The sequence below is a fragment of the Lontra canadensis genome, unplaced genomic scaffold (assembly GCF_010015895.1).
Source record: "Lontra canadensis isolate GAN:19392208 unplaced genomic scaffold, GSC_riverotter_1.0 scaffold20, whole genome shotgun sequence".
Taxonomy (NCBI): Eukaryota; Metazoa; Chordata; class Mammalia; order Carnivora; family Mustelidae; genus Lontra; species Lontra canadensis.
The window spans coordinates 3,170,714-3,184,816 of NW_022631014.1; the positions used below are offsets into that span (position 1 = coordinate 3,170,714).

The following is a 14,103-nucleotide window of genomic DNA, read 5'->3' on the forward strand; positions in this document are numbered from 1 at the left end:
TTTATTAAATGAACGAATTTTGTGTTAAGCCCAGGATCACCTCCTCGCTCCCCCTAGTTCATTGACGTTCAAAAATGGGCTTTGTGGGGCACCTGGGTGGCTCAGTGGGTTAAAGCCTCTGCCTTCGGCTCAGGTCATGATCCCAGAGTCCTGGGATCGAGCCCCACATCGGGCTCTCTGCTCGGTGGGGAGCCTGCTTCCTCCTCTCTCTCTGTCTGCCTCTCTGTCTACTTATGATCTCTGTCAAATAAATAAATAAAAATAAAATTTAAAAAAAAAAAGGGCTTTGTGGCTATGTCATCCCTCATCATTTCCACTTTATACTCCGGTTACTCATTTTAGTGCATTCTTTTTCTAGCAAGTAACTAGAAAAAGCATCTGTCTTAATTCCCATCTTTGTTTTCTGGTTTCTACTAATTTCCCTTAATCCCAGTTCTTGGTTGTTTGTCAGATATCATCAACATAACAGACATAAAAGTCCTTATGCAGTGTTTGGTGCATAGTAGGTGCTCAAGAAATATTTTCCTTTTTACTTAATGTGGGTCAGGTTTGTTCTTATGAATGTGAGCAAAAGGCGCTTTTTTTAGGCTTTTTTTTTTAAAGAAAATAAAAACAACCTTTGTTGTTTCTTGCTCAGAGATGCCAGCCTTAGAGTAAATTCCAAATAGGGTACTTGGAGAGTTAATAAAAGCACAGCAGGCCCCTCTCTCTGTTTCTTTCTAAAGAACTAGCTTTCTTCATTGTTCTCTTTGGGGTTTAATGAGCAGGTCTGTATTCAGCAGCTCCCCATTCAGCATGAGGGACTGCTGGCCAACTAGAGCCATCACCAGGCAGTCAGCTGCTGGGCCCTCCTTCCTCCTCTGAGGAGCATCCATGCATCTCTGGTGAAAGAAGAGAGCAGGAGTCTCCTTCAGATTCACCTAGTCTGGATCTTTTGGCTCTTAGTGCATACAGGGGAAAGCCATGAACACAGAGCTAACAAGAGCATTCAGTCCTTTAGAAGACAGGGCTCCTTCCCCTTCCTTTTGCTCCTCCCCTCTTGTATCTCATCTCCCTCTCACCTCCCCTTCCCTGTTTGCCTCCAGCCTTCTCTAACACATGCCACTGAGTGGATGATGCAGCTATGAACCTAGTTTCTTTCAAAGAGACTTGAAGTCACCATAATAAAATACTGGATTTCATGTAGTGTCTTCTTCCACAGAACTTGAATGATTTTCACAAGTATCTTTATTTCAACTTGTGAAACCCTCCCCCTTGCAGAAGACAGGGACTGATGGTAGTAGCAGACAAGTTGTAAGTAGATGGAGGGCTTTGCTGGCCCCTGAAAGCATGCATGAGCAGAATAAGTTGTGGTTGTGTCGAGTGGAGATGGAGAGGGAAAGCTAGTGCAGTGGGACAGGGGAGCAGAGTAGGAGTTGAGGGCTACTTTGTGAGTGTTGACTCCAAGGGCAAGAGGAAGGTGCGGTCCTTCAGGGGCCTAATATCATCGGAGGTGTCTTTGTCGGAAATATGTTTTGAACTGTTTTGAGTCTGCTGAATCCCATCAGCATGAGCAAAGATTCAGAGTCCAGCGTAAGTAGATTCATGGGCACATGCGCAGCTAGGACCCTAGGTGTGCCCGTGATAACAGCCACTGTTTGAGAAAGTATAAATAGGTCATGAGAAGGCAAAGTTGAGTGTATATATGCATGTGTTTGGGGGGCGTGGAGCTGGGATGTAGGGATACATCTCAAATCTTCATCCGAGTGTAAGGTGACAAGGGACTGGGTTTGGAGGATCCAAAGTAAGGGTGACGCCAACCAGTGGGATTTCTTTGTAAGAACACGTGCTAAGACTTGGTGACATATTAAAGATGGAAGAGCTCCCCCAAATCTTGTGTTTGGGGAGACTAAAGCTGAAGGGATGAAATGGGAGAAGAATTTGAGGAAAGAATGATGATGACATGGTGAAGAAGTGGAAACATTTTCGAGGAAGGTGAAGATAAAAGACTGAAACAAGTAAAGTGTCTCCTTTCTCCAGAGCAACCCTTGGAGGCACAGAGGGGTTAAGAAGCCCTCCAGTGTTGTTATGAGTCACTCACTAGGACTCCGCCCCCTTCAGGGTGCTACACAAGGGCTATGGAAGCCACCTGGGTGGGTTATCACATCTGAGAGTATCCGTGATAAAGAGAAAAAGTTTTAAAATTATATTTGAAATTATATTTTCTGAAGGTGTTTGTTTAAGAGATTACAATTGGCATTCTCCTTTAAAAAGACTTAGACTGGGGTGGGGTCCCTGGCTCTCTCTGTCAGAGAGCATCTGACTCTTGATCTTGGAGTTGTGAGTTTGAGCCCCAAGTTGGGTGTAGAGATTACTTAGATAAATTTAAAAACTTAAAAAATAATAATAAGGCTTACACTCAGGGCACCTAGCTGGCTCAGTCAGAAGAGCATGTGACCTTGATCTTGGGGTTGTAAATTTGAGCCCCATGTTGGCTATAGAGATTACTTTAAAATCTTTTTCTTTTTTTTAATTTATTTATTTTAGAGACGGAGAGCATGCAGGTGTGGGGAGGGAGGGGCAGAGTTAGAGAAACTCAGACACTCCTCACTGAGCCAGATGCCTAATGGGGCTGGATCCCACAACCCTGAGTTCACTATGTGAGCTGAAATCAGTAGGGGGACACTTAACCAACTGAGCCACCCAGGTGCCCCCAAAAATAAAATCTTTTTTTTTTTTTTTTTTTTTTAGTTTTTTATTTATTTGACAGACAGAGATCACAAGTAGGCAGAGAGGCAGGCCGGGGGGCCGGAGGGAAGCAGGCTCCCTGCTGAGCAGAGAGCCTGATGTGGGACTCCATCCCAGGACCCTGAGATCATGACCTGAGCCGAGGGCAGAGGCTTAACCCACTGAGCCACCCAGGCGCCCAAAAATAGAATCTTAAAAAAATAAATAAAAAAACTTGAACTCGTAAATAAACAAAGGGAGAGCATGCATCTAGATCTATCCTATCCAGAGTGGCAGCCACTAGGTGCATTTGGCTCCTGAGTGTTTGATACATGGCTAGTTGAAATTGAGATGCTCTGTAAGTATAAAATACACTCTGATTTTGAAGACCTGTTAAGAATAAAAGAATGTAAATGTAAAATATCTCATACTTTTTTTTTAACTGATTATATGCTGCAGTGATAATATTTTGGATGTATTAGATTAAATAAAAACATAAAAAATGTATTGTTAAAGTACAGTTTCTCCTGTTACTTTTTACTTTAAAAAATGTGGCTACTGGAACATGAGTGGATGGGGAGGGTGGGTGCCTTTGGGGCTCAGTTGGTTAAGCCTCTGCCTTCAGTTCAGGTCATGATCTCAGGGTCCTGGGATTGAGTCCCCAGTCTGGGCTTCCTGTTCCGATGGGAGCCTGCTTCTCCCTCTGCCACTCCACTGCTCCTGTCCTCTCTCTCTGAAATGACTAAAACCTTACCAAAAACTCACATGAGCTGATTGCATGATATTTCTGTTGCACAGCAGTGAACTAGGTTTACCAGACATACACTTTTACTAGTCGCAGTCACCTTATGAAGTTCTTTGTTTAATTGTCAGGATTAAAATGCATTCATGCTGGAGCATTTACCAATGATACGTTTGAGATCAAGCTGTTAGGAACTGGAATTTTTAGTTTACCTTTGTGAATTCAATTACTGACTGCTACTGTGTTTTTCTTTCTCAAATTATTATTTAAATTCTAGTGAGTTAACTTACAGTGTAATATAGAATTTAGTGATTAATCACTTATATATAACACCCAAAGCTCATCATAGGCGCCCTTCTTAATGCCCATCACCCTCTAGCCCATCCCCCACTGCCCTCGTCAACCCTCAGTCTCTTATGGTTTGCTCCCCCCCCATCCTTTTTTCCCTTTCTCTCATTTTTTCTTTTCCAAAATCAGTTACGACATAGTTAATTTCTGGATAGCTATTTTTAATTAATTTTTCTTTTTTAAACGGGAAACTGGCACTGTTTTGGAAATAGTTGACCTCAGTACTTCAGGAACTATTTTACAAAACAAACTTCTCTCAAAATTCCCATTCATCATTCATCCTGGCTGCTCACACCAGGGGGTGTGTTGCCTCAACAGTTTGGAGCCGCTTTTCTGATGCAAAGAGTATAGATTAGGGCTCAAGCCTTGAAAATTTTGAATAATAATGTCAACCTACCTGGCACTGGGGACTTTTTGAGGCCTGTTCAAGTGCCCTTCAGTCCAGGAAAGGGAACACTTAGCTCCTAGTTGGGGGATGTGAAGAGGTCCAGGCCTGGGGCTTGGGCTGGGTAGCTGATCAGCTCCGGCAGAGGCTCCTCAGAGAAGAAGGGCAGGACACCTGGCTTCTGTGCCAAAGAGGATGGCGGGCCTCCAGGGCAGTGTGTTCTCTCACTGTTGGCTTTTTTGATGGCAAGGGACAAGTATTCAAAAATGGTTGTGTGAGGGGCACCTGGGTGGCTCAGTGGGTTAAGCCGATGCCTTTGACTCAGGTCATGATCCCAGGGTACTGGGATCGAGCCTCACGTCGGGCTCTCTGCTTCTCCCTCTCTCTCTCTGCCTGCCTTTCTGCCTACTTGTGATCTCTCTCTGTCAAATAAATAAATAAAATCTTTAAAAAAACCACAAAAAACAGTTGTGTGAATGCCGCTGGAGGGGTATGGTATAATAGTACATTTTCAGGTCTTCCCTGTTCAATTGCATTCACCCTCTCTCCCTTTTCACGTCCCGAAGACTTTATTTAGGAGACCGACTTTTTAGGTTGACTGATGTCATCTGTAGCCAACAGACTTCTGTCACTAAACGCATTTTCTTCCTGTGCCTTACAGATCATTAAAAAGCTGATAGAAAGAAAACAAGCCCAGATTCGAAAAGTATACCCTGGACTTTCATGTTTTAAAGATGGAGTTCGGCAGATTCCAATAGAAAGCATTCCCGGAATTAGTATGTATAGATCTTCTTTTAACAGCAAAATCTTTCGGGTTTGCCATGCACTGTGTTTAAAATGGTTGCCAGAGTGCAGTGATTTGGAAAGCTTTTTGCCTTGCCTGTCTCCATTCGTGGGGTTTGTAGTCTTAAGGGGGCAAATGCTTTTCCTTTGTCTTTTCTCTACTGAGTGCAAACAAATTAAGGAGGACTTAGATGACTCCTTCTAATAGCTGTTCATATCCATCATTTACTGAAAGATGGCTGTGGATAGCATGGGGGAATTCTACTTTTATGAATGGGGGAATTGAGTCTCAGAATGGTGAAGTCCTTTGATCGCAAATAGCACGTGGCCAGTAACCGTCAGAATTAGCAGCAGTGGGATGCCGGTCTGCGGATTTGTTGCTGTGTGCACCCTTGCTCCTGCTCTCATGACTGCAGCCTGCCCAGGTGTGTGCTGGGCCAAAATTGTCTCCAAATTTCGAGAAAAGATGATTGGGAAACATATAATTTGTTTCAAGTTCCCTGTTTTAGAGTAGTTTTCCCAAGGGTTCTTATCTGTGCGCGTTAGAGATGAATTGTCGTGGGTGAAAACTTGCAAAATAGCTGTTTTTGTAGATTGAAAGCTATCGAATAGCCACACTTTCAATGAGTTCAAATCCAGGATCTTGTAGCATATTGAAGATTCAATACACAGCACAAAATCAAACAAACCACAGCTCTCCAGAAAAAAGTAAGACCTTATTCCGGCAAGATACATCCCTTCAATACAATAGCTACCCTATAGCAGATCTGACTTTTACTTCTAGACCTAGAAATTTCACTTCCCTACATTACCCCTGCTAATGCATCATAGATAATCACATTGCTGAATGCCCTCTTGCGCCGGCATTCTTCTGTTTTTGGTTTTTTTTTTGTTTTTGTTTTTGTTTTTACATACATCAGCTAATCTCAGAAGGGATAATATCACCTAATTTTTAGAGTTCTGTTTTATAGATTGATAAATTACAGAGGCAAAAGGTTAAGTAACTTATCTCGGATAAGTTAGCTTTTAAGGAGAGAGCAAGAAATCAAATCCTTGAAGCTGTAGTTTCTTTCTGCTGCACTAAACCATCTTGTATTACAAGCAGGGTTTTTGCCAAATAAAAGAGAGGCCAGGATAAGGTTTGTTCTAACCTAAAATAACAGCTTAACTCTTTTACGTGGTGATTAGCAAAATATGTGATTTAGAGTTTAAAATATACACGTGCCCCAAATACTGGACATACTTATTTTTTATATTTTCCTCTGAAAAGTTGGGAGTTCCTTCTTTAAAAAACACCAACAGAAAGAGGTGTTGGCTATCTCGGAAATGTTTCATGCTGTTAGCTGTAGAAGGAAGTAATTAATTGCAGTTGATTTCTGTCTTCCCAGAGGTAGACTTTTATTGAGGCATGCTTGTAATTTATTTCATTTTTGTTAAGTATTACTTTTGTTACTCTCTTGACCAAAAGCAGTTCTCATTCAGTGTTTAATTTTGTTGACATATAGGAGAGACAGGCTGGAAGCCGAGTGGAAAAGAGAAAAGGTAAGTAGGATGGGTGAGAGGATATTAATGGAAGTGATTTTTCTCTCCTTCCAGAAACTTAGAGGAAGCAGGCAAACTACTTATAATCACCCATTACAGCACTTGCTGCTTTTCAGTTTTCATAAACAATTCTGGGATGGCTCCCATTTTAGGTTTTGGTCAAAATAAGCAGAATAGGAATCCCCTGGCAAGGGGGCAAAAAACTAATCATGGTTCTTGCTGTTTACTCTTTTCCTTTCAAGTAAAGAGCCCAAAGACCCTGACCAGCTTTACAGCACGCTCAAGAGCATCCTGCAGCAGGTGAAGGTGAGTGTTGTCTTTTCATTCACCTCATGCAGATATTTTGAAATGATTTCCCACATGGAATTTCCATATTAGATACCTTACTTTTTTCTTTACTCAAGAGCCATCAAAGCGCTTGGCCCTTCATGGAACCTGTGAAGAGAACAGAAGCTCCGGGATATTATGAAGTTATAAGGTTCCCCATGGGTAATGCCATTAACATTTTCTAAGTATAGATTTAACTCTCTCTGGATGGCGGTGTGGGGGACACGTGGTTGCTGAGCTTGATTTGTACTCTTCTGTTGTAGGGTAGGGTGTATGTGATGGGCGGTGGGGTTCCCTGCATCTGGGCCACTGATACAGAGTAGAGTGATAAAAGACAGGTGGGTGGCCCAGTCTCGTTAGACATGCCCGCAGCTTTTACAGCCACCTGCCGCCGGCACTGGATGCAGAGAACCCAGGTGGGGAGCTGCACCCAGCCCTAGATGCGAAAGCTGGCTGTTGGGACATAACCTGGTTTACATTCTACCCATTTGGTTGCACATGGAGAACTTCAGGCTCTCCTCTTGATATATTTTGAGGCTTTTGATAATTTTTGAAAGCGATGCAAAATAAGTTGGAGTAGGGCTGCTTGCCTGCTACACTAGCAGAGGGAGAAATCCTAGTAACTCAGTTCTCGATTTTCTACGCTCTTGATGGATACTATTAGTGTCACTATTTATATTCCCGTTAAAAGCTTTGTTCCACATCCAATGCCAGACAAACACAAAATGATTTAGAAATGTAGAATTGTGGAATTTGCTGCTGTGCCTGCACCATGCTAAAATGATTAATTGAGCCAATTGAGAATCCAATTAAGCTAATTTGGCATTGTGTAGATGACAGACGACTAGCTGAACTGTTTTCAGTCAGTTGTGTGGCCATTGTTTCGGAGACAGCCTGTGTCTTCTGTCCCTTTTCTACCTGCAAACTGTTCCTGGTACTAAGACGTTATTAAAATATGAAAGGAAGAATGAAAGGGCTCTATTAGCTCCCTGATAAAAGAGTTATTTGTAGGTGTTTTCTGTAGCATTAATTTTCACATGAATTTTCAATATAGTCATTGTAATGATTTTGGTAGTCTGTCCTCCTTAATGTGTACCTACATGCATATGCTTTTCTTTCTCTTTTCTCTCTGCCTTGCTTCTCTGTATCTTAGTTATGAAAACTGAAGTGTAAGGGTTGAGTGAGTCTAGAATTCTGAATGGAATTCAAAGTGTTTGGGGAATCAGTATCTTCTTTTCTTTTTATTCTTTTTTAAAGGTCTTATTTTTAAGTAATCTCCTTACTCAACATGTGGCTAAGACTCACAGCCCTGAGATCAAGGGTCCCATGCCCCATTGCCTGAACTGGTCACATGCCCCTCAGTGTTTTCCATCCTGTAAAAAATATGTTAAAATCCTTTATTTTTTTTTTTTAAAGATTTTATTTATTTATTTGACAGAGACACAGTGAGAGAGGAAACACAAGCAGAGGGAGTGGGAGAGGGAGAAGCAGGCTTCCTGCTGAGCAGGGAGCCTGATGTGGGCCTCGATCCCAGGACCCTGGGATCATGACCTGAGCCGAAGGCAGACGCCTAACGACTGAGCCACCTAGGCTCCCTGTTAAAATCCTTTATGCCCATTTCCAAATTTAACTGACCTTTGCATCCTCATCGCCTGGACCATCTCAACTCCCTTCATGAAACACTCATAGGAGGTTGTATAAGGTTGGGGGAGAATAATTATCTTTCAGCCCTGCTCATGTACTCTCTGAAGACCTGCAGTGGTAGGTCTAGAAGGTCCCCTCTGTCACCTCTGGAAATGTTTTGCTTGGTCCAGCCCGAGAAGGGTGTGAGCCTCTCCAGTTGGCTACCACCTGTGTGCATAGCTGACTGCTCATGAGCGGAATATTGGCCCTGTTGAGCAAGCCCAATGGTAGACTGAGGTGTGTTCTAGACAAAGTTACAACAGTAAGTGGTGCTTTTTAGGGGAGCAGTAATATTTTTCTTAGGGTGCCTTTAGGTGCTGAGTGAAAGGTATAGTCTTGTCCTTAAGATGGTCATGCTTTTGGGGCAAGACTGACAAATCTGTAATTTTACTTTCCCCCATTATTGCCTTCTCAGCTTTTTCTAAAAACATTTCTTCTCTTTCCTTTGTGCTCTCAGAAACGCTTTTTCTTCCATATGAATGAGGTCCAGCCTGTATCATTTAGAGAATCTCATTCAGAACATCGTCTAAGTAGTCTGGCCCAAGCATGTCTTCTTACCATTCGTGGATTGCTGGGCAGGGTTTTCCTATTTACTCAGAACTCCGCAGTTGGTGGGAGGGATGAAAATGGAATAATTTAATGATTTTTCCATATGTGATATCACTGATACTTAATCACCTTCTTTAACATGCCATTTGGTCAGTAAGCTTCTAGTAAGGCTAGAGGAAGAACAATGTTATTTACTTATTTAAAGATTGTATTTATTTATTTGACAGAGAGAGCACAAGCAGGGGGAGTGGCAGGGAGAGGGAGAAGCAGGCTCCCTGCTGAGCAGGGAGCCTATACAGGGTTCAATCTCAGGACTTTGGGATCATGACCCGAGCCAAAGGTAGACACTTAACCGACTGAGCCACCCAGGCACCTGAAAGATGTTATTTATAACTTAAGAATAGAATAGAAATATAGAAAGGAAATAACACAGAATGATTTTAATTATTCTGAAAGATCCAGATACTTTTATGGCTCTCATTTTGTTTCTGCTGTAGCTTAGGCTCTCTCCATCTCTTCTTACCACCTTTCTTCCAAATAATAGTTTGAAATCTTTTGGATAAACTTCTTTGTGCCATGTTTCATTCCCCCCACCCCCTTTTAGTTATACAACTCTTCTTCTAAAACATAAACACTGTATTGAGCAGCATATCTTAAGTGGTAGGCATTAGGTGGTAAGGTAGATATCCAACTCTACCTAGAGAGGCACAGTTAATTTTATTGCTCTTCTTTCATTTACTGAGAGGACATCTTCATCTGCTCAGTCACACTTGGGTGAGACATCTAGTGGGGTATTTGCTGAGCCTTTATAAAGTATCTTAATATTTGCCAATTTTTCTCTCCTTCTGAACTGTTTTAGTTAGAGAAGAAAGAAAATTGAAAGTTGAACTCTCAGATACGATGACATATCACTAACCAAGAGAAGCTTTAGTCAAAGGAAATAGGCAAAAGTACCTATTTCACATTTTTTTCTTTGGTGTTTTGTGGTAGATTTAAGATTTTGACACAAGTGAATTCTCCCCATTTTTGGATGTTGCACATAAATTTATATATCTCACTAGCTGATGATCCCAGTGTATTCAGTTATAAGTTTCTTTCCTTCTGGAAAATGTGATAATATAGTGGGAATTTGGGCATTGGTAGAGCTATTTTATTTTTTAAACAATTTTGACTTTTCCATGTACAGTTAATATAATTTTTAATGACAGAACCAGACTTAAAGACAACTAGGGTACCTATAAGTAGACAAATGTTAGCATCTTCTTTTTTAATTTTTTTTGTATAAGATTTTCTTTTCTTTATTTTATTTTATTTTTTTTTTTAAGATTTATTGATTTATTTGAGAGAGAGAGAGAGAGAGTGAACGACATGCTAGCCAGGGGAGGAGCAAGAGGAGCACAGAGAAAGGGAGAAGGAGAGAAATAGACTCCCCACTGAGCGTGAAGCCTGCTGTGGGGCTCTATCCCAGGACTCTGTGGTGATGACCTGAGCCAAAACCAAGAGGCCGCTGCTTAACCAACTGAGCCACCTAGGTGCCCCTATTTATTTGAGAGAGAAATAGGTGCCCCTATTTATAGAGAGAGGGAGAGTACATACCTGTGGGGGAGGGACACCGGGAAAGGGAGAGAGAATCTCAGGCAGGCTCCATGCTCAGGGGAGAGCCTGACACAGGACTCAGTTCCCACGACCCTGAGATCTTGACCTGAACTGGAATCAGAAGTCAGGCACCTAACCGGCTGAGCCACCCAGGCATACAGAAATGTTAACGTCTTCTAATCTGCATGGAATTTTGTAAATCAGTTCTAAGAGTGAGGAGTAAACACGCCCCATGGTATTCTTACAAGTTCATTTTTTAAAATTATTTATTTATGTATTTTAAAAGGATTTTATTATGTATTTGACACACAGAAAGAGAGTGGTCACAAGCAGGGGGAGTGGCAGGGGGAAAGGGAGAAGCAGGCTCCCTGCTCAGCAGGGAACCTGATGCAGGGCTCCATCCAGTACCCTGAGATGGTGACTCGAGCCAAAGCAGACGCCCAACTGATGGAGCCACCCAGGGCCCCTATTCTTATAAGTTTAAATAAAGTACTATTTTCATTTGTAAAATAATATAATTTAAAGCAAGTGAATATATTAGGAAAATATTATTTTTACAATAATTTTTCAAAGCTTACTTGCTTTAGAAAAGAAATTACTATTTGTGTTCTGTTTTGTTTTGTTTTTTTTTACTGCCTGTGATTCATATTTCATGGATGGAACATGAAACTAAATTCATTTGAACCATTTTATGTGCAAGGATACTGGCGTATCTGTAGATTTGTTTATGATCAGTTTTTCTACTTTAGTTCTGTTTCTGCAGCTCCAAAACAACTGTGAATGTAATGAAACAAACTCAGTCTTATTGATTGGATTTAAGTAATGAAGTGATTCAGACAAACGTTCCACCTGCTCTACTCCGGGTAGAGAGAGCCTCTCCTGTTTAATTCTGGGTGAATAACTAACAGTACTTAGTTTATCGTACTTATCACTGCTAATCTACTTAGCTTCCTTGTGCTGAATCGGGGATTGGGCCAAATGACTAATAATGATCCTTTCAACGCAAAAATGCTGGGATTTTACACAAGAAGCTCTCACAACAGAAACAACATAAAATTTAAGAACTGTTTGCCGTGATCATAAGAATGTCTCTTAAGGGCTTGGGATGGTAAAAATGTAGCCACGCTGATGACATAGATTTCTCTCCCTGTCCCCTTCTTTGTCAGCTACTGTTTAAAAGGAGTCAAAGATTGCTAATATTTTTTTTTCCTGTGCAGATCTGAAAACCATGAGCGAACGCCTCAAGAATAGGTACTACGTGTCTAAGAAATTATTCATGGCAGACTTACAGCGAGTCTTTACCAATTGCAAAGAGTACAACCCCCCTGAGAGTGAATACTACAAATGTGCCAATATCCTGGAGAAATTCTTCTTCAGTAAAATTAAGGAAGCTGGATTAATTGACAAGTGATTTTTACCCCCTTCTGCTTCTTAGAAACTCATCAAGCAGTGTGCCTAAAGCAAGGTGGTTTAGTTTTATAAAGAATTGGACATAATGTTTTGAAGATACTTACTTGTAAATGTAATAATTAGCACTTTTGAAAAACAAACAAAACCTCCTTTTAGCTTTTTCAGATATGTATTTAAATTGAAGTCATAGAACATTTTTATTTTATGGAATAGATTTTAAGCTATTTACTACTATTGTAAATTTTCTATGGCATGTCCATTAGCTGAATATTCAATAATAGATGATCAGGGGTTTCCTCAAAACCTGTGTATGAGGAAATTGCACATAGTACCAAGATTTGGGGGAATGCAGAAACTTTTCAGACCATGAATGTTTCCATTTTTTTCTAATGGAATGTGAGAGTTTATTTTTATTTTATTCTGAAGGACTTTAAGGAAGGGATACATGATAAAAAGCCCGTAAAAGGTGAAATATGTGATGTTTAAAGTCTCACTGTAGACTTTTTATATATATTTTTTAAAAAAACACTCATCTAGATGAGGTGCTTTGAGCAGTTCTGAAAAATGCAGTTCCAGAAAAGCAACTGCTTTGATTCCTAAGGAAGAAATTCTAAATAATGCACACTTTTTTATAAGCATCTGGATTTTTGATAATTCTATCTACCTACAATAAACTCATGAGCACATAACCACTATTTTAATAATTATTTTCTCTACACAGATGTGGACTATTATATTTGACTTCGCTTATGCAGGCCATAAGTTCCAAAAGGCAATCTGATGCACAGAGGCATACATTTAAAAACACTTTGAGATTGAATCAATGTGCTTTAATAAGGAACGATGCATCATCTACATACGTATCAAATTTGGTGAATCCTTGTTCTAACAAATAAGGATTTTTTTCCCTTTTCTATGATGTTTGCAACCCCACTGATAATGTATTATATGAACATTTTTCCTTTTGCATCTCCAGATTATATTCATTGTCTGAGGTGAATTAAATCACCAAGATTTGCTGTCAGTATTTTAACACCTACATTGGAAGACAGACCCAGGGTAGTTTCCCACTAAAATCCATCATACAACCTTATTAACCTGTCTTGGGATTCCAGCTTAGTGCTTGGAAATATTTCCTGATTAACACTACATAGAAAAGTGGGACATCTGCCATCCCAACTCTGGGAGAACCAACTAATATCAAACAAATGAAGGCCATTTTGATGGTCTTTGACACTAATTTTTATGATAAAAATTTATAAACTGATTTTTGTAAAGAACTAGGTTTTAAAAGTATATTTAACTTGATGTTTTCTATCAGCATAAATGAGTTAAAATGATCATGTAATAGTTGTCAAAAACAGTTGCCAGAGATAATCTGCATGAAGGAAAAAAACCTGCAAATGGCTGTTTGCCAGTGGGAAGTATGGTTTTTAATATGTAAGAGATATTCAGAATGCTCACACCGAAAAATGCCTCAACTTTTATAAGCATAAGAAACCACCTTGAGTGGCATCTAGATTTCTAGTGAAGAATGATGATACAGTTTGGATTAAGTATCTTGGACTGGTTTTAAACAGTGCTTTGTCCTGAATCTGCCAAAGCATCTGTCCAGCTTGGTATCCTGTGAAAGTTGTTATTTTCTGGGTAGACATTGTTATAGAGTATTGTCTTTAAAATCAGATTGTCTCTTCTATATTGAAAACATTTTTATGTTTTCTAATTTAAAAATTAATATTTTCTTATAGATATTGTGCAATAAAGCTGAAGTAGGATGTGTGGTTTTTGCAAATGCTTTAACAGCGGATAAAATTTTACATTTGTAAAATTAATATATTGTACTGGTACAACATAGTTTTAAATTATATTTTAAAAAGCTCTCAATTTGGTGTTGTGTTTTCTTCTTCTAGCCTATTAAGTTTAACAGGGCAAGTGTTTGGTTGTTGACCATTGACTATATCCATAATTCTTAGATTTTAGGCATTTTGTTGAAGATGGTTAGCACTGTGGCATTTGTTGGAAGTTTCATAAA

At 40.1% G+C, this 14,103-nt stretch overlaps 1 protein-coding gene across 8 annotated transcripts in view; it reads left to right on the top strand.

Annotated features, from left to right (window-relative positions):
• The window catches only part of KAT2B (lysine acetyltransferase 2B), a 101,915-nt gene extending 88,396 nt beyond the window's left edge, over positions 1-13,519 (top strand). For 3 of the 8 annotated variants that reach the window (XM_032860939.1, XM_032860940.1, XM_032860946.1), the window contains exons 14-18: positions 4,843-4,957; positions 6,470-6,506; positions 6,749-6,812; positions 6,911-6,995; positions 11,879-13,519. In XM_032860939.1, the coding sequence (XP_032716830.1) occupies positions 4,843-4,957; positions 6,470-6,506; positions 6,749-6,812; positions 6,911-6,995; positions 11,879-12,072 (495 nt within the window). In that variant the 3' untranslated portion in view covers positions 12,073-13,519. Of the gene's footprint in view, positions 1-4,842; positions 4,958-6,469; positions 6,507-6,748; positions 6,813-6,910; positions 6,996-9,924; positions 10,016-11,878 lie in introns of all 8 variants that reach the window. The other 5 variants (XM_032860941.1, XM_032860942.1, XR_004383082.1 and 2 more) reach the window with 5 other exon arrangements.
• Positions 13,520-14,103: the final 584 nt, after the last annotated feature.